We start from the raw sequence: 25,861 nt of genomic DNA, 5'->3' as shown, positions 1-25,861 counted from the left end.
CGCCGGTAGACCTATGTAAAATAGGCGCACCGGCGCGCAGGGCCCTGCTCATCTAAATCCGCCCGGATTTAGGCTGATTTAGGCGAGCAGGGCTCTTAAAATCCGCCCCTGTGTGTTTTAGAGTATTCTTAAAGGTAGGAATCGATAGTAAATGGCCATTAGAGAAGGCAATACTACTACTATAAGCTAAAATGTCATATTAAACATATCATAAGGAAAAGATAAAACAGAAAACTTCAAAACATGGAAGACAGTTTTTTATGTAATAGGGCATTTTAATAGAACAATCATGCCCTTTAAAAAAAATCACATGTGATTTTACCTAAAGCAATTATGATACAATAAACGGATATCAATGATCATTTTATAGATGACAATTTTTCCCTTAGCTCTCTCCCCTATTTTTTTGCCCATTTTCTATCTTTCTTAACACGTTCTCCCCATCATACCCACCTTTTCTCTCTTCCATAGAACAGCTGGCTTTAAGTTGTACTATACTTCTGTTACATAAAGCCTGTTCGACTGGCTGAGCTATTTGTTCCACTCTCGAGTTAAATAATTCATAGATAAGCACATTTCATAAGCAACTTTTAGTCAAACTGAATTATAAAGAGATTAAGGAATCTGCAACAAATGTAACTATAATACTACCTACTACTTAATTTGAATTTGAAGGTGGCAGAGGTGGAGAGAGTTCAACAAGAATTTGTGGCTTTCCATTATCACCACAACTATAAACAATTTGATGATATACTAGTCATGCTTTGTCAACCTCTAGTTTTTTAATTTTTGCTTTACCAAATTTAGGAGCTAACAAATTAGCAACTATTCAGTATCACACATTCCCAAAGATGGCACCTTGAGAACAGTAACAGGGTACACCTGCAGAGTAGAAGGGGCAAGGATCTAATAACCCCTGAAAGTTTCCCTATGCTGTACCTGATCTTTGGACAATGGAGGGATTCAGTTTCCAGTTACAAAGCATATTTACAGATGTTTACAAAACCGAAAAAGAAGAGACAGCAAGTCTTAAAGTATTCTTTATTGATCAATATTGTTAAAAGCTGTAGAAACAACTTTTTTATATATAAAGGCACAAGGAGACAGGTCTGAAAATATTCAAATTAAACAGTAACTAACAGTACAAAAGACGATCTTAATACACATACAAACCCCAAATGTCTCATCCAAAAATATTTCACCAAGTCTGTCGATACTAATGGGCAGTGACTAAAAATATAAACTTCCATTGTACAATAAACAATATCTGATAGGTGCAAACTGAACAAAGGATTTATTGCTTGTTATCTAAATGTTTTTTCCCCCTGTAGTTTTTCCACTATTATTCCAAACTGCTGTCAAGGTCAGCACATTTCAAAAGGGAAAAAAATAAAACCTATATCAAATCTAGCACGGGATCATTTGGTAGTTAAAAAAAACTGCCTTAAGCAGTAACTAGAGATGGCAGTGTTCTCTCTTTTTACTAGCAATCATACAACATTATTAACTCATTCAGATATTCAAAGCAAATTCAGTGTAAGAATAAAATCTTCCAGGCTGGTACAGTGGCTCAGGTTGCAGTACTAATAAATCAAAAAGTTTAGAAGCCCTGGCCTGACAGGTCAGGTTGGGCTTGAGCATGCCCAGGAGATGGTCTGCCCAGGCTCACGATGGAAGGGGAAACAACTATAACCTAGAGTGGAGAGGCCACTGGTGCCCTACCAGCAACACAGGAATTCATCTTGTAGGAGACACCTCACCAGCTCCAGGGCCAGAAAGGGATCCCCTGGCCTCGGCCATCTGGAGAGGGGGTTGTTTTGGCAACTACTAAGGGCAACACAGGAAGAGACAAAGAATCCCAAGACTTTCCACAGCAAATACTTGATCAATCAGGTTTTTAAGTGCATTATAATTTCTCGTAGGAAAATAATGAATAAAGCTGGCAAAACCTAAGAAACACCAAAAACTGAAAGAGGTATAGTCATGATTTTAAAAAACAAAACTGCTTATGGCCACAGATGTTAGATTTTCAATAATAATGTAGGAACACATTAGCCATATAAAGTACCCAATCAAGTTGGAATAAAAAGTTTAAACTATTTCTTATTTCAAAGCATATCGTTTTGTAATATTTATTTCTCAGTAAGTTGAACGTAACCTACACATTTCTTTGGGTCACAAGTTTTCCTCTCTCCAATCCTATTTCCTTACAAAATTGATACTTTTTTTTTTTTCAAATCACCATAATAGTCTTAGAAAGGAAAGTTAATTTTGTTCACTGAAAAATCAAGTGAAGATGAGATGGGAGTGGGGGTTAAGTGTTGTAGAACACAAACTATAGTAACACACCCTCAAGTGAAGAAAACTAAATTATGTTTTCTCTCTAACCCACTGTTTCACAACCCTATCCTGGAGGCACATCTAACCAGTCTGGTTTTTAGGATATTCATAAAGAACGTGCATGAAATTGATTTTCAGTCATTGTAATCCCAATGTATGCAAAACTCTCTCATATGCATAGTTACAGTGGCAATCCTGAAAACCTGCCTGGCAAGGTGTGCCTCCAGGAAAGGGTTGGGAAACACTGCTTTAACCTCTTTCAAAGGTTATCATTAACTTGCCTGACTAGCTAGATTCACACTTGAATCACAGCCAGAGGAATGCACCAAGACAGAATTCTGGCAAAAAAATAAAAGTTTGAAAGTGACTTTTCCCAAATGAATGTGCAGAGTGGTACATGCTAGCACTATGCACCCTCTCTCCCCCCCCCCCCCCCCCCCGGAGGGAGTATTTCAACTTTGTCAGCTTTTTGAATGGGAGATCAATTGGCTCTTTAAGGCATTTCATTCTATTCTGTGCAATACAGTTGGTTACAGCAATGACTGCCAATCAATTTTCAGTGCTCATCAGAAAGCTCAAGTTTAACATAACATAGTTCACACAATGTCTGTTCGATTTCTATAACATCAAAACTGCACCTAACCCCCCCTATCATAGCTCCTCCCACAATTAACTTTTTTTTCAGTACTAAAGTTGATAATTACCATGTCTTTTGCTCGATTTCTGCAGCCAGGAAGCAAAAATAGAAAGGCTTTCCCTGAATTACATTTTCCTGTTTTATTACAGTACTTTATCTTATGAATGAAAGACTACAAGGCCTATGCACGTCATGTTCTCTCCCCATCTTGGGTCTATGGACAATATGACCCATCCATAGGTCCCTGAGTTCTATCAAGCAAGAAAGAGAAAGCTATTTTAGTACGGATGGAAATTTGTCTTCAAAAAAGGTAAATCTAAATTTGTTAGCCGTTTTATTCTTGCTGGTATGGAACCTCTTGTATAACACAAAATAATCACATTTTGGTGAAAAACATTTCATGAGCAAGCTTGATTACTTTACGTTTACTACTAAACCCCTGCATAAAGATTCGATATACAGTCTTACTTTAAAAAGCCTGATTTGAGATACTGCGTGTTTTGATCAATGTTGTGAAACAGTCTAATCTACCACCACAATGTGATTTTACATTCCAAGACTAGTGAAGTCCTAATACCAGAAGTGGACAAATGCTGATCTTCCTAAAAATGTAGAGTACATGGATAATTGCAACTCACTTTCTGGTAGCCCACTGCTGAACTGTGCATGTATTAAAGTTTTTGCTCACCCTGCAGCAGTAATATCTTGTAATTTATTTATTTATTTTTTTAGTATAGCATTTAAAACAGTAGCACAACTTTCAAGAAGCAAAAAGTTATATCCATAATTGGATTTTTTTTTTTTTTTGCTATTAATGTTGCTACAGTGCAAGGCTATTGAATTTTCCCTTTAAACCTAAGGACTAATATACATATAACCATCATCTTTGGTATATGCTATAAAACAATGGACTTATTTTCTTTTTAAATCAAGCATCTACCCTTACAAAAAAGATTTCAATTCATAATTCCCCATGCTCTCCTTTAAAAGTCTGATTATCCTTGTAAAATGATAGTTTATATAACATTAGTGTCTTCCTGCTCAACAGACATGTATTTATTGGCATACAGGGGTTAGAATTCTTTTGTTTTAGAAAAACTACATCATGAAATGTTAAAACCTCTCAAAACTTGCAATGGAATAAAAATCAAATCTTGTGACAAATCTTTTACATAATTCAACAAAATAGCCATTAAGGATATATACAGGAAAATACACAGATGGAAAATTAAAAATTAGATGGTAAATATGGGAAACCTGCCCTTACAGAAAAACAGTACTGGAAATGATAAAATAATTGCAAACCAAATAAAGGAAAACATTCAAGTTTCTTGATGTACACTGATCTTACTTTAGTAAAGTATGAATAAGAAACAAAACAAATGTAAGAGAAAAAAAAGCCTTTGAAATAGGCCATCAGTCGAACTTGACATTCCAAGTAAAGGCATCAGCTTCACAAAAAACTTTGATGCTAATGTGGCAACATGTCATGTACTTTGACACAAGAGCCTCAATTAAGCTATCGGTCTCATCTCCAGTAACCTGAAGATCAATATTAGATCCACCCTTCAGGCAATCAGGGAAAACTGTCAATTACAGCTCAAGGTTTAATTAAGTACCTCTAATTCCCTCTGTAAACCAACAAGGTAAGACATCATCCTCCATGTGACACCTTAAAATTCAATTTTAATGGAGATCAATAGAACTGATTTATTAGTTTATAGCTTTCCTTCTGATTCTATAAGTTAAGAAAAAAAAATCGTAGTCCTTTTGCACTTGTGATAATTTCTTGCTATTCAGTACTTTATAAAATGTTGTGGTGTGGACTACCTCACATTATTATTCAGTTGTGCAAGATATTCACGCAGTTCTTTTGCAGCCTGGAATCGACCATATCGTTTCTTTGGGTTGGCACATTCATCCAGCAAGGCCTCAAGTCGGCCATCTTTGGCTATTTCTGATGGAGGATCATGTAGAAGTCCTCCAGATGTGCCACGCCAAGTGGCATGTTTTGATAATAGATTCTGACAAATAGCATAGTAATTGTGGTCCACAGTTGCACGTGAACAGAGAATCTCTTTTGAGAAAGAAAGGCAGGCTTCCTTATCACAGTCATCAAATTTGCTTTCGTACCACACATCCCAATTTTCGGGTTTATCTACGGGACAAAGAAAAAGTAGTCAGAAATAATACACATATAAATTCACATATATATCTTAAATGAACCTCACTCAGAAGGACAAAAAAATGTTAACTCAAATAATGGATGTTAGATCAATATTAAAAAAAAACAAAAAAAAACCTATGGAATAAAGAAGGGAGTGATTACCCTTCAAAAATGCTATATGTTTACAAATTAATGAGTGTTTTGCCAAGTTAATTTGCCATTATGCAACATTCCAGTCACAATTCTAAGAAAGGTGCAGGACTGGGACTGAAATGTTGGTATTCTGGAGCATAATGATTTGATAAGACACCCAAAGGGCAATACTTTTCAGTAACTAAAACCACACCCAAGTTGAATAGGATATCAAATGTGGATACTTTGCCATAACTGTTTTATACACATGCAGTCAAAACTCAAATTAAAAGACAGACAAAAAAATGCCATTAACTTTTCATATTTAAAAAATATGATAAAAAGCTTATATCCACAGTTTTCTGGCTTACACCGATGAAAGATTTTTCTTTTATAAAATTTGAATGGATTTTTAATTTTTTTTAAGCTAGCATTTTTAGGCTGGAGGAAAAAAAAAATCAATAAGCAGTTGGCAAACAATGTATACCAAATAAGATAATTAATAACTAATAATTAACTGGCTGTAGCACGCTTTGTACTCTCTTGCTGGAAAAGCAATTATAATATCTGGAAAGAGGAAGGGTTTTTTTTGTTAAACAAGAACAAACAAAAGTTACTTGTAATGAAAGAACTGGCTTCTCACAAGTTGAAAAAAAACAAACAACTTTTATACTACATGTTTTATCAACCAGTCTACTCTTGACATTTCCACAAGAGCTGATGAAGTGAAGGATCAGATAAAATTTCTCTGCACTAGTCAAACTAAATAAAAAGCCTTATTCATCAGATAAGCAAAACTAAAGCACGTACAACACTGCACTACGATATTGATAAAATGCAATTAGCCTCTATCACTATATCAACAGTCTCACTTTAAGGAGCTAAAGCAATAAGTTGCGCAAAACCTGCCACAGATTGTGCATATGTATTTGCGTGTGGTTTTCCTCACTAATCTTATGCATGTATGTAATATGCAGAAAAATATGCTCAAACACTCACAGCAGGTTTTGCACGAGTGCATGCAAATGTCTGTAAAGGAGACAATTATTTATTCATGGGTTATGCAGGGAGCCATGCTAGCAGGGAGATCCGTTAGTGTAGGGCTTTATAAGCAGGCTTTTTAGCGCCCGAGTCAGAGCAGGACTTAAGTGAAAGCAGAGTTGCTTACCTGTAACGGGTGTTCTCACAGGACAAGCAGGATGGTAGTCCTTATATGTGGGTGACATCATCAGGATGGAGTCCAATCACGGAAAACTTTTGTCAAAGTTTCTGGCAGCACTGAGCATGCCCAGCATGCCACTAACCCTGCATCCAGCAGGAGTCCCCCTTCAGTCTTGTTTGTAGTAAAAAGTACGAGCAGAAAATAAAATAAGAAAACGTAATGAACCCAACTCCGCGGGGTGGCGGGCGGGTTTCGTGAGGACTAACATCCTGCTGTCCTGTGAGAACACCTGTTACACAGGTAAGCAACTCTGCTTTCTTACAGGACAAGCAGGATGGTAGTCCTCACATGTGGGTGATTAGCAAGCTACAGGATGCCCGTATGTCATGTAGCCAAAACACCTAACGAAGTGCAACAGGCACAACAACGGTGGTAGTTTGGTTAGCAGGGCAGCCTGATCATCTCCCTGGGTTGCAGGAAGGAAGTTGGGTTATTATATGGGAAACAGGTTACGCAGAACCGATTGGCTGAAGATGAAATCCTGTCTGCCAGCCTTGTCAAGACAATAATGAGCTGCAAATATATGGAGGGAGCTCCATGTGGCAGCTCCACAGATGTCAGCAAGAGAACAGAGCAGAGGTGTGCTACTGACGTTGCCATTGCTCTTACTGAGTGTGCTTTAACACATTCCTGCAGAGGAAGTCCTGCTTGATGATAGCAAAAAGAAATGCAGGTAGATATGGTCTGTTTGCCTACCGGAGTTCCCAATTTGGTTTTATCGAAAGAGACATATAGTTGGGTGGACTTCCTGTGGGCTGCAGTACGATCTAAATAAAAGGCAAGAGCGCCTTTACAGTCCAAGGAGTGTAGAGCTCGCTCACCTGGTTGTGAGTGAGGTCTTGGAAAAAAGGTAGGAAAAGTTATGGATCGATTTAAGTGAAAATCAGAAGCTATTTTAGGGAGAAATTTAGGGTGTGTAAAAAGAAAGCGAGAAACTGAAGGGGGACCCCCCTGTTTGATACAGGGTTGATGGCAAGCTGGGCATGCTCAGTGTGCCAGCCAAAGTTCTAGAAACTGACAAAAGTGTTCCGTGATAGGGCTCCATCCGATGTCACCCACATGAGGACTCCCATCCTGTAAGTCCTGGGATAATATACACAGTTTGATCGGGGGTAGCTAAACTTTTGTACACAATTGTAATTATGCATTTACTAGAGACTGCGCGCCCCTGCTCGCTTTGCTTGCCAATCCTGCCAGTGGGCACTCCCATCTAGATTCCAAGCATCATGCTTAGGTAGAAAATGAAAGGAATAAGCTGGGTAGGGCAAATGATTTTAATGTAAAGGGCAGGGAGAGAGCTATAGAATTCTCCACCCACTCCTCCATTTTTTCTCCCCCTTGACTGAGTGTGCATGGGTGTTAAGGGAATTAAAAAAAAAAAAAAAGTGTGACTGCATGGCAACAGCAAAAAGGTTTTACGACTCCATCAGTTGGATGTGTACATTATCAGTGACTTATACTTGCTCTGCTGGGGATGGAGGAATGGGGAAGATACCTGTGTGTGTGTGGGGGGGGGGGGGGGGGGGGGGGGGGGGGGTTCATGTATGTGGTGGTGGTGTAGGAGTTGTATGTTGGATTGGTGTGGAGGAAAGAGTGGTGTTTGTGTGTGCACTTCCCCTCTTGTACTCTCCATGGTCTCCCCCCATCCCTCTCCTCCCCACCTGAGGTGGAATGGTATATGTATGTGATGTGGTTCTGAGTGATGGAACTGTAAGTGGTACCGGGAATTGAGCTTGTGTATTTATTTTATTTATTTATTCAGCTTTATATACCGCCTTTCAACTTCATGTCAAGGCGGTTTACACTGTATGTTGAGGGAGGGATCCATCCCCATTTTCCACCCTCCCTCCACTCCCTTCTGCAAGAGTGGGGGGGTGCAAGTGTGTGCATTTTCTCCCTCTCTGCAATCCCTATTTCCCCTTCTCCCCCGTGTGTACGTGTTTTAGGAAAGCGAGGGTAACGGGGTATGTGTGTTGGGGGATGGACTTCCCCCCCCTTGCAATATCCATAGACTCCCCCTGTTGTGGTTTTACCAAAATAAACACTTTATATCGGCAGCTTAAGGAAGGAGCTTTTATTAGATAAAGTATGGAATATTCCAGGAGAATGTGAGATGACCAGCAAGGCAATTTAAAAACAGTCATGGAGCATTATTTACAAAATAGATTAAATTCACTTTATATTCCAATGAGCTAGTTTGTTTTCATAACATTTTCCTAATTGGATGACATTAACACAACATCCACTTAATAGGGTAGTAGTATAATTTTCTCTCATATATATTAATGAGCTGGGAATCTTGTAAGTCATGTGATTTCTTATAAATTGAGCATAGAGGGAAAAATTGAAATTTAAGGCTCAACCCTACATACTTTTTTTTTTTTACACGCTTGTGGCCTACATTCTAGCATTTCAGCAACCTTGAATTAGTTTTTACAAGTCTGATCAGTGTAAATTCACAGTGCAGTAATGTCAGCTTCATAGGAAAACCATTTCGAAGCACCCTAACACTCTTCTTGCCCCCATTTGTGTTGGGGTGAGAGAATGTGTGTGTGTTTTAGGGTTGGTATGAGTATTGGGTGTGTGGGGGGAGGCAATTGGGGGTAGGGGGTGTGTGTGCATGTTGGAGGGAGATTGATGGTGAGAATGTGTGCATGTGTTGGGGTAGGGTGAAGTATATGTGTGTTGGGGGGGGGGAAGAGTGGGGGGGGGGGGTATGTTGGGGGAAAGTGGAGTGGGTGGTAACTGTGCACTTTCCCCTTCTCCAGTTTCCTCCTCTTCGTGTGTGGGTACGTGTATGTTGTAAGGCTGGAATAAAGTGTGTGGTGTGGTGTGTGGTGTGGGTAGGGTTGCGTGTATAAGGGGAAGATGGTGGAGGAGGTGGTGTGGGGGAGGGAGTGTGAGGGATAGGTGTGAGCATGAAGAGTGACAATGCTTTCCCCTTCTACTCCCTCCCCTAGTACCCTCCTGCCTCTTCCCACTGCTTTCATGAAGCGCCCCTCCCCCTCACTCACTGGTCTCCCCTGCAGACCCCCCTTCTCTCCTACTCCCCCCCCTCCACATCTTTCTGCATCCCCTCATCCCTCTCCCCCACTGCTCAACCCAGCAATCTCCTCTCGCTCCAGCCCTCCTATCACTCTCCCACTACTCCCCCTCCCCCCCCACCTACTCTGGCCCTCTCATCCCCCCTCCTAGTCTCCTTCCACCTCAGTCAGAAATCACCTTTGTGCAACTGGTGTGGTCTGAGAATCCTACCAGCTGCACAAGTATGTGGACAGTGATCAGTGTGCAGTGGAAGTCAAGAAAACAATTAGAATACTAGGAATTAAGAAAGGAATGGAGAATAAAACAGAATATCATAATGCTTCTGTATTGTTCCACAACGCGACATTTTGAGTACTGTGTGCAATTCTAGTTACCATCTCTCTTCAGCTTGGACAAGAGATGGCTGAAGGGAGATCTGATAGATGTCTATAAAATGAGTGGACTGGAATGGATAAATGCAAATGATAAATTACTACTTATCTGATAATTTCTTTTTATTTAGGACAGTCAGATGAATCCAGAACAAGCTGGTTATGCACCTCTACGAGCAGATAGAGATGGAGCAAACTGACATCACTGTATATATACTCCTGTAGTGTTATCAGCCTGCAGTATTTTCTTCCAAAGCAACTGTGGACAGACTAGCAGAAAACTTGATTAAAAACAGATAAACATTTCAATACTCAGCCAACGGGCAACACTGAGCTCAGACAAGAATGTACTAATGCTAGCATTTAACTATGCAGGGAAGCTGGATTTATCTAACTGTCCTAAAGAAAAGGAAATTATCAGGAAAGTAGTAATTTCTCATTTCTTAGCATCCAGTCAGATAAATCCAGAACAAGTAGGATGTACCTAAGCTACTCCCGAATAGGATGGGAGGCTATCCGCGGTCCAGTGAAAACCACACATGCAAAGGCCATGTCCTCCCAGGCCTGCACATCCAGATGATAACACCTGGAAAAGGTGTAAGGAGGACCAAGTCACAGCTTGGCAAATGTTGACTGGAGACGACAATCTCACTTTTGCCCATGACACTGCCTGAGCAGCTTCCCAGCATCCACATATGCAGCCGTGACAACCTCCTTAATCCAGCGAGCTATTGTAGCTCGTGAGCCTGGATCTCCCTGTCTAGTACCACCATGAAGAACAAACAGGCAATCCGACTTCTGCAAAGGCTCAATAACCTCGATAACAGACAATGCCTCTTGATATCCAAGGGTCGAAACAAACGATACTCCTCTACATCTCTCTGTCCAGGCACAGCAGGGAGATGGACTAATTCAAGTGAAACTCAGGGACCACCTTCGGTAAAAAGTAAGAGTACGCAGCTGTACCGCCCCTGCAGTCACCCGGAAAAATGGCTCCCAGCAAGACAAGGCCTGCAGTTCAGAAACTGTACGTGCAGAACAAACTGCCACAACCACAATTTTCAAGGTCAGAAACCACAAGGACAGAGTACTCAATGGTCTAAATGTAGGACCTGCCAAGAAATCCAACACCAAATTAAGACTCTATAGGGGTACCAGAAACTGCGAAGGACAAAGATGTTTCTCTCCTTTCACAAAAAGGGCCACATCAGGATAAGCATTTACCTGACCCCTGAAGCAGACAAGAGCTGCTACTTGTACCTTCAAGGAATTCAGACGCTAAGCCATCCTGAAAAAATTCCAAAATGGATGGAATCTTGACCAAGGAAGAAGAGTACCTCGATCCTCACACCAGGCTTCAAACCCTCTCCAAACCCACCCGCACATAGGCCAAGGAAGTGGAGAACTTTCTAATTCTTAGCAATATGGAAATCAAGTCAAAATCAAGTTGGATCTTCATGAAGAACAGGTCCCTGCCACAACAGGTTTCTGTGCGCCAGAAGTTGAAGAGGCAAGTCCACCAGGAACCTCCACACATATGTATACCACGGCCTCCTGGGCCAATCTGGAGCGACCCAAAACCACCATTCCCTCTGCGTCGCTTGATCCTTCAAATCAATCTGTCCAACATAGGCCATGGAGGAAAGGCATACAACAACTTGTCTTCCAGCCACTCCAGCACTAGGGCATCAATCCCCAATGACTTTGGCTCTCTCCTGTGGCTGAGGAATTGCAGAACTTTCGCACTGTGTGAAGTCACCAGCAGGTCTAGGAACGGGAGACCCCAGTCATCCAGAATCAGCTGAAAAGTCTCGTCTGACAACATCCACTCTCTTGGGACCAGACTCTCCCTACTGAGAAAGTCTGCTCTTACATTGTCTTTGCATGCAATGTGCAAGGCTGAGATCTGAAGATGCACCTCAGATCATTCCATAAGTTGATCTACTTCCTGCAACACTTGTTGGCATTTAGTACCTCCTTGTTGATTGATATAAGCCACAGTAGTCACACTGTCCGCCGAACTGTAAACATGCCAACTGGACCGCCCTGGCTTCCAGCTGATTGATGGACCAGAGAGACTTCGGCATTCTCCATTCCTGCACCCTTGCGCTGACAGCTCCTGACAGTGAGCTCCCCAACCAAGGAGACTCGCATCCATTGTCAGCACTAGCTAGTCCAGTGGTGCTAGGGAAACTGCCTGCCTTAGATCTGCTTGCAGTTGCCACTGCAGTTGGGAGGATATCTCCGTGGGCAGGTGGAGACGAATCGAATAGTACTGAGACTGTGGGTTCCACAGAGACAGCAGGGAGCACTGAAGAGGAAGCATATGCACCCTTGCCCACAGCACCACTTCCGGAGTCACCATTAAGCTAGGTACTTGCAGGGAAGACCATACAGTAGGGCGCAGTGTGTTCATTAACAGCCGGAGCTGTGCCAGCAACTTCTGAATTTGAGCTTCCGACAGGCAAACCTTGCCCTGCCTACTGTTGAACCGAACCTTGAGGTATTCCAGCGTACAGCCTTCACCGGCAGCAGAAGCAGCGCTGAGGATGCTGCCCCCCCCCCCCCCCTCCCGGAGTGAGGAAGGTACACCAGTGCAGCGACGGCTAGGCCTGCCAACTAACAAAAGAAAACTGTGGTGGCACCGAAGGAAGCACACCCAGCAAAGTATCAAGGTGGACAGTCTTCACTGGCACCTTCACTGCAGCAGAGGCAGCACTAAGGACGCTCCCTCCAGAGCAAGGAAGGTATACCAGCGACGTGACGGCTAGGCCCACCCACTGAAAGAACATCGTGACAGTGGCGCGGAAAGCGCTTGTGCAATGAGGCGTGCGCATGAAGGAATGCAACAAAGGAGCTTGCCCCTTGTGTGCCCCCCCCCCCCCGCCCCCCGAAGTGCTTATACTTTGCATCTTGTTGATAATTGCTAGAATCATGGATCAGATGTGCTTCATTGAGCCTATGCTAGGAATGGGTCTTTATGGAGATCTAAGAAGTAGCCCAAGAAAGAAGCAAAGAAGGATCACAAATTTGGTCTTCCCTACAATAAACAACTCTTCCACTATATGTTCCTGGTTAATGTTTTCTTTGCTCCTACTAAATGTTCAGTCTGTCAAAAAAAAAACAAACAAAAACCTGCTGATTAATGAACTGCTAGAAGATTTAAATCACATTCTTTTTAGCATCTCTGAAACCTGGCTAAATGACAAAGAATGTGTTCTTAAACCAAATTTCTCATCCAAACTATGATGTATTCCATTTTCCTAGTCCTAAACAAAAAGGTGGGGGCTTAATAATTAGTTAAAAAAAAAAAACCCCAAAAAAAAAAAAAAACTTAAGCTAGTACTTTACAAAGTACAGATTAATTCTCCCCATGAGGTGGCGATTCTTAAATCTCCTCTACTAAAACACAGAACTGGTATATTGTCCTCCAGGTATACTACAAAAAGATTCCTCACCACTGATTGAATTATTCGCTAAGGTATTTCCATCACCAGGTTCTACCTTAATAGGAGACTTTAACCTCCATAAAACACAGAGAACCAAAGCCTGTGAAATATTTGAGAGAATGGAATGATGTTGTTAAACATTTAATTAAGGACCCATCATCTTCCATCTCGAGAAACTATAACTTCTCAATGGCCACTTGCAATGAATATGCCACATATCCTTAATAGACAAAATCAAGAGGTTGAAAAGTCAATTCCCTATCTGTTCTCCCACAAAAGCACCTGAAGATTCACACGGCCTGCTTAAGTGGTCCACTTTCGACAGAGTAACTAATCTTAAAATTAGTCAAATCATTGCTAAAATTAATCCTGCATGTGACCCAATTCCAGCCAGTTCCTTGAAACAAGTTCACTGAGCTATCACCAATCACAACCTTAATTAACCATTCTTTCTCAGAAGGAATTGTTCCTCATGGGTTAAAACAAGCTGTGATAAAACCAATTCTAAAAAATAAAGCTGGAAGAATAGATGTTTGAGAAAATTGTCCAATATCCAATCTGTCTTCTCTCTCAAAAGTACTTGAAAAATCAGTGTTAGCTCAACTTGTAAATCATTTAGTGAACCAAGACTGTCCACAAGTCATTTCAGAATTAGGAAACATCGCTCAACTGAGACATTACTCCTTTCACTAATAGACTGTTTTATGAGGGTTTGATGCTGATGAATCGTTTTCTTGTGCTAATCAACTTAATAGCTGCCTTTGACACTGTGGACCATGCCCTGTTGTGCCATTAGCTGAGAAACACTGGGATCGATGGTAGTGTTCTCAGATGGTTATCTAATAGAACATTGCCCAGTTTGGTTTGGAATCACACATCTGATACTTTCCATATTGATACGGGGTCCCTCAAAGCTCAGCCCTCTCAGCAACACTATTCAATATTTATATACTCCCACTGTGTAATTTACTGGCGGATCTAGGAATCACCACCTTCTTATATGCTGACAGTTTTACATTCTATTCTTCAAATCATTTGAAAATACAGTATGGACACTTTCAACCTATATGAGAGCAATACAGATAGAACTCTCACAACCTAAACTAACATTAAACCTTAAAAAGACTGAAATCTGGATAAGGAGAAACTCTACACCTCATCTAGACCTGGGTAACTTTCAAATTACTCCTTCAAATCAAGTATGGGATTTAGGTACCCAGATAGATGAGAATCTTACTATAAAAAAGCATATCAACAAATTAACACAGATTTCGCCGTTGTGAATACTACATTGGTTGAAACGTTTATTAATCTTCTAGGTCTTCCATACTGTATTGCAAACTAATTTTCTCAAATCTAGACTATTGTAACTCCTTATTACTCGGTCTTCCGACATGTATCTTAAAACCATTGCAATTATTACAAAATGCCTCAGCAAGACACTTGTTAGGAACCAGGAAATTTGATCACATTACACCCTCGCTGATTTCACTGCTCTGGCTGTCAGCACAATCCCGAATCTAGTAGAAAGAATTAACGTTAATATTCAAAATCATTCGTTCAGTAACACAGGTATGATAGGCAACACCAGGGAAAGGAGGAAGCCGTACACAACAAAAAATATCCTTCTAGGTCTCTATAATTTTTTTTTTTTTTTTTTTTTTTTTTAAACTTACTGGCGCTCAGCCTTACCTGGTTGAGTACAGAGATGGTCTCCGGCTGTGGGGGGAGAGGGAATTTGCTGTCACTGCTGCTCTCGGCTTCCTGCATCTGCTGCCTTTCAGCTGCTCAAGCAGCTAAGTCCACACCGGCTGAAAACCAGCTACCAGACCAAGGCGTTCATCTGAGGGACCATGAAAATCACCTCAGGAATTCTCAACTCTGGGTAGGACCATTTGGTATCACTGCAGGAGAGCGGGACAAACTTGTTTCCTTAATTCTCGTTTTGTTTAAAATGAAGCGATCCCGGGGGGGAATATGCATGTCCACCATCTCCTGGTGACAGAATACTGGCAGACTGATGTCACTACAGGGGTATATATACTGTGACATCAGTTTGCTCTGTCTCCATCTGCTGGTAGCGGTGTATAACCCACTTGTTCTGGATTCATCTGACTTGACGCTAAGAAATTGACTTTCAAAAAATACAAAGACCAGCGAGTTACTTCAGTGCTGGGAAAAATCATTGAAACCATTCTAAAAGAACAAAATCACAGAACAATAGAAAGACTTGGTTTAATGGGACACAACCAGTATAGATTTACACAAGGGAAATTTTGTCTCAATCTACTACATATTTCTGAAGGAGTTAATAAACGTGGAAAATGATGAGCCAGTAAATGTAGTGTATTTGTTGAACGCCTTCTGAAAGTCCAAAATGCCCCATGAGAGAGATTCTTGAGAAAATTTAAAAAGTCATAGAATAGGAGGCAATGTCCTATTGTGGATTGCAAACTAGTTAAAGGATAGTAAGCAGAGAGTAGAACTAAATGGTCAGTTTTCTCAGAGGAGATGAGTAAATACTGCAGTGCCTCGGGGACCAGTGCTTTTTAATATATTCATACATGATCTAGAAAAGGAAACGAAGTGATCAAATATGCAGATGATGCAAAATTATTTTGAGTTGCTAAATCACAAGCAGATTGTGAAAAATTACAGGGGGATCTTGCAAAACAAAGACTGAGCATTTAAATAGCTGATTAAATTTAATGTGGACAAGTGTAAAATGATGTACAAAGGGAAAAGTACCCCACAAAGTAGTTACTCAATGTTAGGTTCTATATTAGGAGATACCACCCGGGAAAAGAACCTGGGCCTCATACTGGACACTATTTTGAAGTCCTTGGTTCAGAGTGCAACAGCGGCCAAAATTATTAGAAAAGGAATGAAGACAAATGTCATAATGCCTCTATCACTCAATGGTGAGGATGCACTTAAGAGTACTGTGTGCAGTTCTGGTTGCCACATCTCAAAAAAGATAGTTGAATTGGAAAAGTTACAGAGAAGTGTGACCAAGATAAGGGGGATGGAACAGCTCCCCTATAAGGAAAAGCTAAAGAAGGTGAGTCAGTTCAGCTTGGAATAGAAATCCAAGGAGGGATATGATAGAGGTCTATAAAATGAGTGGAATAGAACAGGTACAGGTAAATTGGATATTTACTGTTTCAAAAAATACAAAGACAAGGGTGGGGCACACCATGATTTTAGTAAGTAAAACATTCAAAACAAATCAGAGAAAACTCTCTCTCATTCAATGCACAGCCAAGCTCTGGAATTCATTATCAGAAGATGTGTTTAAGGCAGTTAGTGTAGCTAACTGCCTTAAACACATCGAAGGGATGCCTCGTGTCGAAGGGATAGTGAACCCTTGAAACGCTATTAAGTTTATACCTCCAATCTTGTGAAAGTTCAAGATAGGCTTTAACAAGCAGCAGGTCATGCACTATGAGACTAATCTTCTGATGAGCCAGGGTTGAGCCCTCAAGTCTTTCTAGACTGGGTATGAGGAAGGTAGAAGCAAACAAGGTACGTGGCCGGGTTGCAATCGAGGCAAGCAGAGAGCAAAGCAGAGTCAAGGTCCAGGCTGAGATCAAGGCAACGAGAAGTCAGGCTAGAGGGGAGAACACAACACGACTGGCAGAAGCTGGCAAGGCAGGAACAAGGCAGGGCAAACACACAGAAACAAAACAGAGGCAAGGCATAATCATACAGGGACAAACCAGGAACAACTAGCATTGCACAATGAGCAGGAAACCTGTTGCAAAGGTATTGAGTGGTAGTTCTGAGCTTCCTTTATACTAGGCAGGATGTGACATCATCAGGGCATGTTACAAGTCATCCATGCAGCAGAGTCTATGCAAAGGGCTCAGGAACTGCAGGAAGTTCAGCCGTGGTCCTGGGATGCCACATGATTGGAATGCTAAAATGCTTTGAATTGTAATATTATAATGTTTTGAATTGACTCTGCTACTGTTCGTTAGGCTCCCAAGTTCACCTCTTGATTTATTTGAGTTACTTGTTCCTGTGCCTTAGTTGCTCTCCTTTTGGTTTGTTGTACCCCCCTCCCCTCGGTTCTTTGTAATTTCCTTTCCTCCTTAGTTCAATGTAAATCGATATGGTGTTTTTGACTAATATTGGTATAAAAGACTTAAATAAATGATGTTGGAGGCAGACTAGAGATGAGGTATGTTACCCTACCCCCTCCTTTAAGCCCACTCCCCAGCCCCCTAGGCTTGGACTTATGGGGAAGAGCTGGTGAAACCTCTTTGCTAAGAGTGGAGCTTGGACATTGCTCGCTGGTTCCCAGGAGTTTCTCAGGCCATATCCTTTCCAAATTATTAAATAGTGGTCTGCCTTGTCACTTGGAATCTAGGATTTCCTGAACTTTAAATTCTTGGTTGGGAGCTGAAGAGACTACAGCAGGCGATAGTGGTCCTCTCTCTCCACTTAAGGACCATGGGTTTCAATAATGAAATATGGAAAAAACAGTGGATCCTCAGGGTGAGAGGGAACAAGCTGGTATATGCCAGGTCTGACTTGTCTTCTGATAGCATAAGGACTGATGAAATGAGGATTTTTTTTTAAATTTATTATGCTTTTCAGCACTTCAAAGCAGATTACATTCAGGTACTGTAGGTATTTCCCTAGTTTCTGTATTTTAGCGAAGGGAACCTTTAGGTGAAAGTTGGGTGCTTAACCACACCAGGATACCTGGTGAGAATTGGGGTCCCATATGCCTTATCGGCATTTTCTTATAGATTTTGATGGCTTTAAAGAGGATTTGATGAGTCTTTTCCCAAAGTTCCAGGAGACTAGCCACTGTATGTTCAGCTGCAGGTGTCGCAGTGGTCAAGGGTAATGGAAGAGGCACCTTAGGGTGTCTGCCATGGATGACAAAAAAGGGAGAGGATTCTGAAGATTCTCTGGTATATTTGTTATAATGAATTCCACCCATGGCAATAATTGAGCCCAGTCGTTCTGCTGCTCTGAGACATAGGACTGACTGAAGGAAGGTTTTCAGATTCTGGTTGGCGCTCTCAGTTAATCCATTAGATTGGGGTGATAAGCAGAGGAAAGAATTGAGGGATAAGTTGAGTTTGTTACTAAGGCTCTTCCAGAACTTTGCAGTTAATTGTACCCCTCTATTCAGAATATTTTTGGGTAGCCTATGTAGGTGGAAGATTTCCTTAAAGAAATGACGAGCCAAAGTAGTTGCCAAGGGTAGTGACAGTAAAGGGATGAAGTGTGCCTTTTTTTTTTAAAACACGTGACAGATTACGATAAAGCCATCAGATGAGAGAAGGTCAGTGATGAAATCAGATAAGAGTCCAAGGTTTGTCCAGAACTGGAAAAGGGTTGAAGACCCCAGGTGTCATGGTGGGGATAACTTGTTGTGAACACAGTTGGGGGAAGGAATCAACATATGCTCTGCTATCCTGGGTCATCAGAGGCCACCAATATCGGCACCATGGAGATTAACTCCATGGTCTTTCGAACTCCTTGGTGTCCGCCCCGTATAGGATGGATCAAATGAGCAGGACATGGCATCCTCTCTGGCATTCTTCTCAGCAGGAGGAAAGACTAGGCAGAAGTTGAACCTGCTGAAAAACAAGGAGCAACAAGCCTGATGAGGATTTAGTCTCTTGGCGGTAGAGGAGGTTCTTGTGAATAGTGAGCACAGTGAAAGGGTGTGTCTGGCTCCCTCCATGAGGTATCACCATTCTTCAAGGGTGAGCTTGATGGCTATTAGCTGCTGAGAAAAATGAGATCACTGGGAATCAGGAGCTGAGTATTTTCTGGAAAAGGAGGTGCAAGGGTGAAGTTTGTCATCAGATGCTGCCTGGGACATTACTGCTCCTGGCTCCAAGGGAGGAAGCATCCACTTCAATGAAGAAGGACCAGTCCAGGTGTGGGTGCTGAAGGACTGATGCCGATTCGAAGGCCCCTTTGAATGCCACTTTGCAGGTGAGGGCAGTGATAGGGGCTGTAATGGCTGAGTAGTGGGGAATAAATTAGTGATAGTAATTTGCCAACCTCAGTGCTTTAATTCCCTCAGGCCGAGAGCTTAATAGGGTCCATCTTCAGGTCTTGTGATGAGATGTACCCTAAAAAATAAAAAAGGCAATTCCAATTGCTCAAAGGAACATTTCTCCAATTTTATATAAATCTGCTCTCCCAATGACAGAGGAGGAGGTTTTACTTAACAGCGATCCTGTGGAAAGATTTTAGAGAAGATTAAGATATTGTCCATGTATACCAACACACGATTACAAGTAGTCCATGAACATGTATTTTAGAAAGTTCTAAAAAACCACAGGGGTGTTGGAGTGGCAGAATGCATGACTAGATATTCAAATGCCTGCCTTCATTTGACACCTTCTCTAATCATTATCAGATAAGATCTAGAGGTCCAATTTGGAAGAGACCTTGGCACCTTGTAATCAATCGAATAGCTCAGATGCGAGATAGTATTTATTCTTAATCATGATGGCATTCAGTCTGTGGTAATCAATACAGGGTCTAAAAACGTCAGTCCTTTTTGCTGACAAAAGAAACCTGCTCCTGTCGGCCAAAGCGTGGTGAAAGACAGAGGCATATACCTAATGTCATGATCAGTTGTTGCACTGGGGAAACAGAAGTCATGGGTGGTATGCACAGACCATTAAGCTGCTGAACTTGTAAAGACAAACCCTGCAAGTGCTGGAGCGCCAGCAAATCAGCAGCGCTCATGGCTTTTGCCATCTGTTAAGGGGCAAGGATAGCGAGCCCTTAGGCTATATAAACTTAACAGCAGCCCATCTTTTATGAGCACAAGATAGGCCTTAACAGGTGCCATGAGGCAATCTTCTGCCTGACCAGTCACCCCCTCCCTCTTGGGTTGAGCCTGCAGGTTCTGGTGGCCAGCAGAACTTTCTAGGCTGGGTACAAGGAAGGTGGAAGTAAGCAAGGTCGGTGGCCAGGCTGAGGCAGGCAGAGAGCAAAGCGGAGTCAAGGTTCCGGCTAAAGACAAGGCAATAAGAAAACAAGCCAGAGGTGAAAACACAACAGATCCAGCAGGAGCAGACAAGGCAGGAACAAAGACAGGACAAGAACACAAACAAAACAGAAGCAAGGCAGGAACACACAAGAACAAACCAGGAACAATGCAGGAACACACAGGAGCAAGGAACGAACATGTTGGAGCAACTAGCACTGCAGAACAAGCAAGAGACCTACTGCAGAGGCATCGAGTGGTAGTTCCAAACTTTGTTTATACTACGCAAGATGTGAGACAGGGCATATTACAGGAAGTCCAAGGGTTCAGGAACTGCAAGAAGTTCAGCCATGTTCCTGGGATGCCACATTATGCCGGAGGCACTTCAGACTAGAAGTGATGGGTGTTAAACTGGGTTTAAAAAAGAATGGACAAGTTCTTGGAGGAGAAGTCAATAACCTGTTATTAAGTAGACTTAAGTAATAGCCATTATCACTGTGATGCAGCAGCATGGGACCTAATTACTGTTTGGGATCTTGCCAGATACTTGTAACCTGGATTGGTCACTGTTCAAAATATGATACTGTACTTGATGGACCATCTGTCTGATCCAGTATGGCAAGTTCTTATCTTCTTAAACAGTTCCAAAGTTGCAGAAAGCATTGTAAGATGTCTCAAAATACCAATTTTGCCTATATTTGAAACCTACTGCAACTTAATAAAATGGAAGTCCATGGTGGAGTTAGAGATTGTGCCAGAAAATGTCTTAATTATGTAGTACAATAACTGAATAAGTAGCATAAACTGTAAAACAGATCCTATCATGTTAAAAAAAAACTGAATCGTTAACTGCCGCATAAAACGCCATACAAGAAAAGGAAAGATTCTGATGTTGCTTTTAGTATGTGATCAGCACAAGAGGAAGCAACAGTCTGAAGGTGCACTGTGTGCTATCGAAACTTAGAGAACTAGAAAATACTGTATCAAAAAAATTTACATCTTTAATAATCTAGAAACTATACAGATGTCAAATTGTTTACATAAAACAATTATTCATTAAACAAAAATGTAACAATACACACAGACTTCTTTATTAGTAATGTACAATTCCCATGGAATTATGCATGTTATAAGTCTAAAATGGCTTTGAAATATGAATGATCTTCATGGTTATTTCAAAATTTCTTCCATAAACACATCCAATTTTATATAAAAGAAATGTTAAATATTTTAAGGTCTATTTATAATACATATGAATATTTTAAGAACAAATTTGCCTGTTGAACTCTTAAAGGTGAATTTGAAAAGCCCAGTGCGTGCATCACTTAGGGGATGTGTGAACAAGTCGGGCTTACGCGTGCCGATCCTATTTTTATAAATGCCCAGATATGCATGGAAAACCTGCTGCGTACACATCTGCAAAGTTAACAAACAGGGATAAGATATGGGTAGGGCATGGGCATTTCAGGGCCTAGCCAAGAGATGTGCACATAAATACTTACAGTGCCCCGGTGTGCAGAGGTCCCCTACTGCATAACTTTACTTCTGCTATAGAAGTAATAAAATAAAACAATCAAGCCATTTCTGATGGGTTTAAAGGGTCTCGGGTAACTGGGAGGAGGGTAGACTTATCAAACCAGGGTGGTTTGGAGAATCTAGCTGTTAACTAGATGTACTGGCGGACGAACTGGTAAAACTAGCAATGGCATGGACACGCACATCTTTTAAAATTCCCCGATTTATGTGGCAGAAGTGTGTTTTGCGCTCCCATGTGTGCATCAATATAAAATGTGCTGCACATGTGCACACAAGCCAGGCTAGTTTATAACATGTACACATATAAACGTGCAAGTTAAAAAAAAATGGCCGTTCTCTGGGCACGCAACGACGCACACACATCACTGTGTGCCCTAGTGCCGGTCTGAAGTTACCAGCTTAGGTTAAAAAAAAAACAAAAAAAAACCTTTTATTGGGGAAATTTACCAAGCATCTTACAGCAGGACATAATACAGTAGAGCAGTGTTTCCCCAATAGGTGAGGTACAGCAAAAGAACAGATTTAAAAAAATTATTTTTTTACTGGCCAGCTAGAGACATCGGTAGGGAGAAGAGTTGCACTGGACAAGAGTTGCTGCTACTGCATGCAGCTGCAAAGTTCTCATATTTTACCCCTACACTCCCTGGCCTGAACAATCTTATCTCCAACCGGCAAGAAAATTCCGATCAGTACTGCTTCTGCTTCCTCCTTTTACCAGGGCTCTATGCGTTTCCAATTAGAGAAAGAAGCAGACAAAGGAGAAAGCAGTAGCATGTTAAGTGCTACACACCCCCCCTACGCACACACATTTTTTCCCCTGCCAGTTGAAGGATATTACGATGGGAGGGGGGCGAGGAGATAAATGTGTTGCTACATAGTTGTATAAAATACCACAGTGCAGCTCTGAAAGTACGCATGTTTCAGTACACGTGAAGATTTGCAATGCATTGAAAGCACGTACCATTTACCTAGTTCATAAACATATGTACGTATATTTTACAGGCAAAAGCAAACATGAGCATATAAAACAATGATTTATACATGGAGGCAGGTATACTTTGTGAAACTGCACAAGTATTGTTCAAGTATATGTGCATATTTTAGAGACCCTCCTAGTATTTCACTTTGAACTGCTCCACCCAGTTCACAGAGACCTCCCACCCAAAAAAAAAAGTTGAGTGATATCAATTGCATTTGATAATTAGCAGGTATAAAATTGCAAATAAATTGTTCAATGTATTCATGTAAATCTGTTATAAATTAGCTTCTGCATCTTCTTGGCCCGTTTCAGAATGCCCCAGACTACCTCTTTTTTTGCAGACAAATCTGCATGCAAAACTGAAGACATGCACATGCTTTCAATGGTTATAAAACAGATGCAAAAACAGGCTATTTACGCACGTGTGCTTTTACACACATGATGCCTTTGACAAATTACTCCATACATGGCACAATTTTTGGCCCTCAGCCATGTTCGTGGAAGAAATTTCCAGCATCTCACTGCAATTTTGCATTGGTTACAAACTATCGGCCAAATTTTAAAAGCCCGGTACGTGCAAAAATCGGTACTTCTGTACGTGGCTGGGCCCTGTGTGCAATTCCAAAAAGGCCCGGCCACACACGCACAAGTGCTGGGCTCTGAAAAAAGGGGAGGGACGGAGGCTGGTCGTGACAGCGGCCATTAGCCGCTGTTCCGGGTAAGCATGCGCAGACAGCCGCGCATAAATTACTTCTGCTCCCAAGAAGCAACAAGTAATAAGAAAAAAATTGAGAAAAGGTAGGTTAAGTTTAAGGGCTGGGGAGGAGAGGGGAAGGGGAAAAAAGGTAAGGCAGGGGGTTGGGGAAGTTCCCTCCCAGTTTGCTCCTTAATTGGAGCGGACTAGGAGGGAATTGGGGGAAGGTCCGATTGCATCACCGTGCAAACTTTGCAAAAATTCGCCCCTTGCACACCCCCGTCCGCAAATGCACGCGCCGGGAACCGCAACCACATGGACACGCACGTGCATCTTTTAAAATATATCCGTCTTACAAGTCTCCCGCTGAGAAATTTGTGATTCATATAAGTCATCAACTCATCAAGCAACCACCTCACTAACTGGTCTTGATATGATGCAATGCAGCTGGTATGATTTGAAGGGGCAGAAAGAAAAAGATGGACATGATTAATAATGCTGCTACTTATGAAGTGATTACCCTGGAAAGACCCCTTCTCTTACTTTAACCAAACACCATGTTCTTGAAGTCACAACATCCACCAGCTAGAAATCCTCACATGAGTCCTTAGTTTCCAAAATAAAAAAAAAAAAATGGACTTTTAGGAATTCCATGCATGCAATTTCAAAACCATTTTTATTGCTATATTTAATACTCCATTTTTTTTCTTTGAGTAGCCATTTCTCTGTTTCTTCTTTTAAAATATTGAAAGGGGGTACATTTTCCAGAATGACCCCAATCCCAATTATTCTGGAATAAAAGGCGCTCTATTATGTAACTTTGTATTGGAATAGGTTATAAAAATATTTTTGCAACAGTATTCAGCATCTATCACATCTTCATTCATGCAGAGACTTTTATTCCTTTTTGGCCAATCATATTCTTCATAATTCTAATAGCATTTTAAAACTATTTGGGGGAAAAAAGGCATTGCTCGACAGAAGGCATCACAAAACCTACTTAAGATTTTTATGCTGTGAGCCAGCAAGAATATTCACACTCCTGTGGAGAAGCATGTTTTTAACACAAGGCGATAAAAAAATAACATTTATTCCAGTTTGTGTGTGGATTTTATTCCATTGGCCTCCCTAAGATGACCAAGATTGTTTATCAAAACAATTTGCTTTCTCCATAGTTTACTTTGGTAGCGGTGACCCTAAGCTTCTATATAAAAATGTTGGCATAAGGAAGGTGAAGGTCCTATAGGGAAAAATATATGTGCTTAAATATTGGATTCTTTACTAGTGAATAATTTAAGAGCACAAGGATAAGTATGACTTGTACTACTTCAGTTATGACTTAGAAACATGCAGTATTATGCATTAAATGCTTTAGAGGCACATTCCTCTCTTCTCCCAAATAAGATGACCAGAAGATGCATCACTCTCATATTCAGGATAAATAATAATTAACTGGGATCCAAGATGGTTGCTGCTGATCGAGGCTGTGTGAGCACGGTGTCTTTCTACTTTTCACGTCGGAGCTAGTTTTGCCTTTGCGATGCCGCATTTGGCCCGAAAATGCTGGCTTAAAGAAAGGACTTACCCCACAGTCCTGGATTCCCCTGTTTCGGGCCCTATGGATGCCCACGATCAGCGGGGCCATCAATCAGGTGGTTTGCCCTTGGAGGTGGAGACAGGTCTGGAATTACCATCCTCCCCTTCGGACATGTCGACATCTTTATCCCCAATCAGGAGGGGTCATTGCCAATGATGCTGAAGCCCTGGAATCTGATGTGGAGTCAGGACTCCCTGTGAGCCCTGGAAAAGAAGCTGGTGTGGGTCCTGATGGGGGCTTTGTGGCTCACCAACAGAAGATTTTTGTTTTTTTAAATCTCAGAAGAGCAAATCTCCACTCCAGTTTTGAATCCCTTGAAGAGAATGTATGTCCCGGCTCTGGTAAGACTCAAGAGATTACCCTTGATTCTATATGGGTGGCTATAGTAAATCTTGGAAACGCTATAACTTCCAGTTGACTCCTATTGTTGATAGAATTAATACTATGAACAATAGTCTTACCCCTATGGAAAAATGAAAAGCTTCTTTTCAGAAAGAAATTGCAGAAGTCAAACAGAATAATCAAACTTTGAAATCTACTCAAGATTCATTATTAAAGGAAAATCAATTGCTTCAGTATAAAATTGAAAAGCTGAAAAATGTAATTCATGGGCAAAATCCTGGTTTTATAAATTTTCCTAAACTTTCACATGTTTCTGCAAAAGATAGGTTTAAAATATATTTAATGGAACATCTTAAGGTTCCTGAGGCAGCGGTTCC

The 25,861-nt window shown here is 41.2% G+C and overlaps 1 protein-coding gene across 1 annotated transcript in view; it reads right to left on the bottom strand.

Annotated features, from left to right (window-relative positions):
* Positions 1-1,024: 1,024 nt before the first annotated feature.
* Positions 1,025-25,861, bottom strand: part of DIPK2A (divergent protein kinase domain 2A) — a 113,427-nt gene continuing 88,590 nt past the window's right edge. The window contains exon 3 of the mRNA XM_029616203.1: positions 1,025-5,135. Within this exon, the coding sequence (XP_029472063.1) occupies positions 4,804-5,135 (332 nt within the window). The 3' untranslated portion in view covers positions 1,025-4,803. The remainder of the gene's footprint in view (positions 5,136-25,861) is intronic.

The sequence above is a fragment of the Rhinatrema bivittatum genome, chromosome 9 (genome assembly GCF_901001135.1).
Source record: "Rhinatrema bivittatum chromosome 9, aRhiBiv1.1, whole genome shotgun sequence".
Lineage (NCBI taxonomy): Eukaryota > Metazoa > Chordata > Amphibia > Gymnophiona > Rhinatrematidae > Rhinatrema > Rhinatrema bivittatum.
This window is presented reverse-complemented; position numbering and strand designations above follow the sequence as displayed.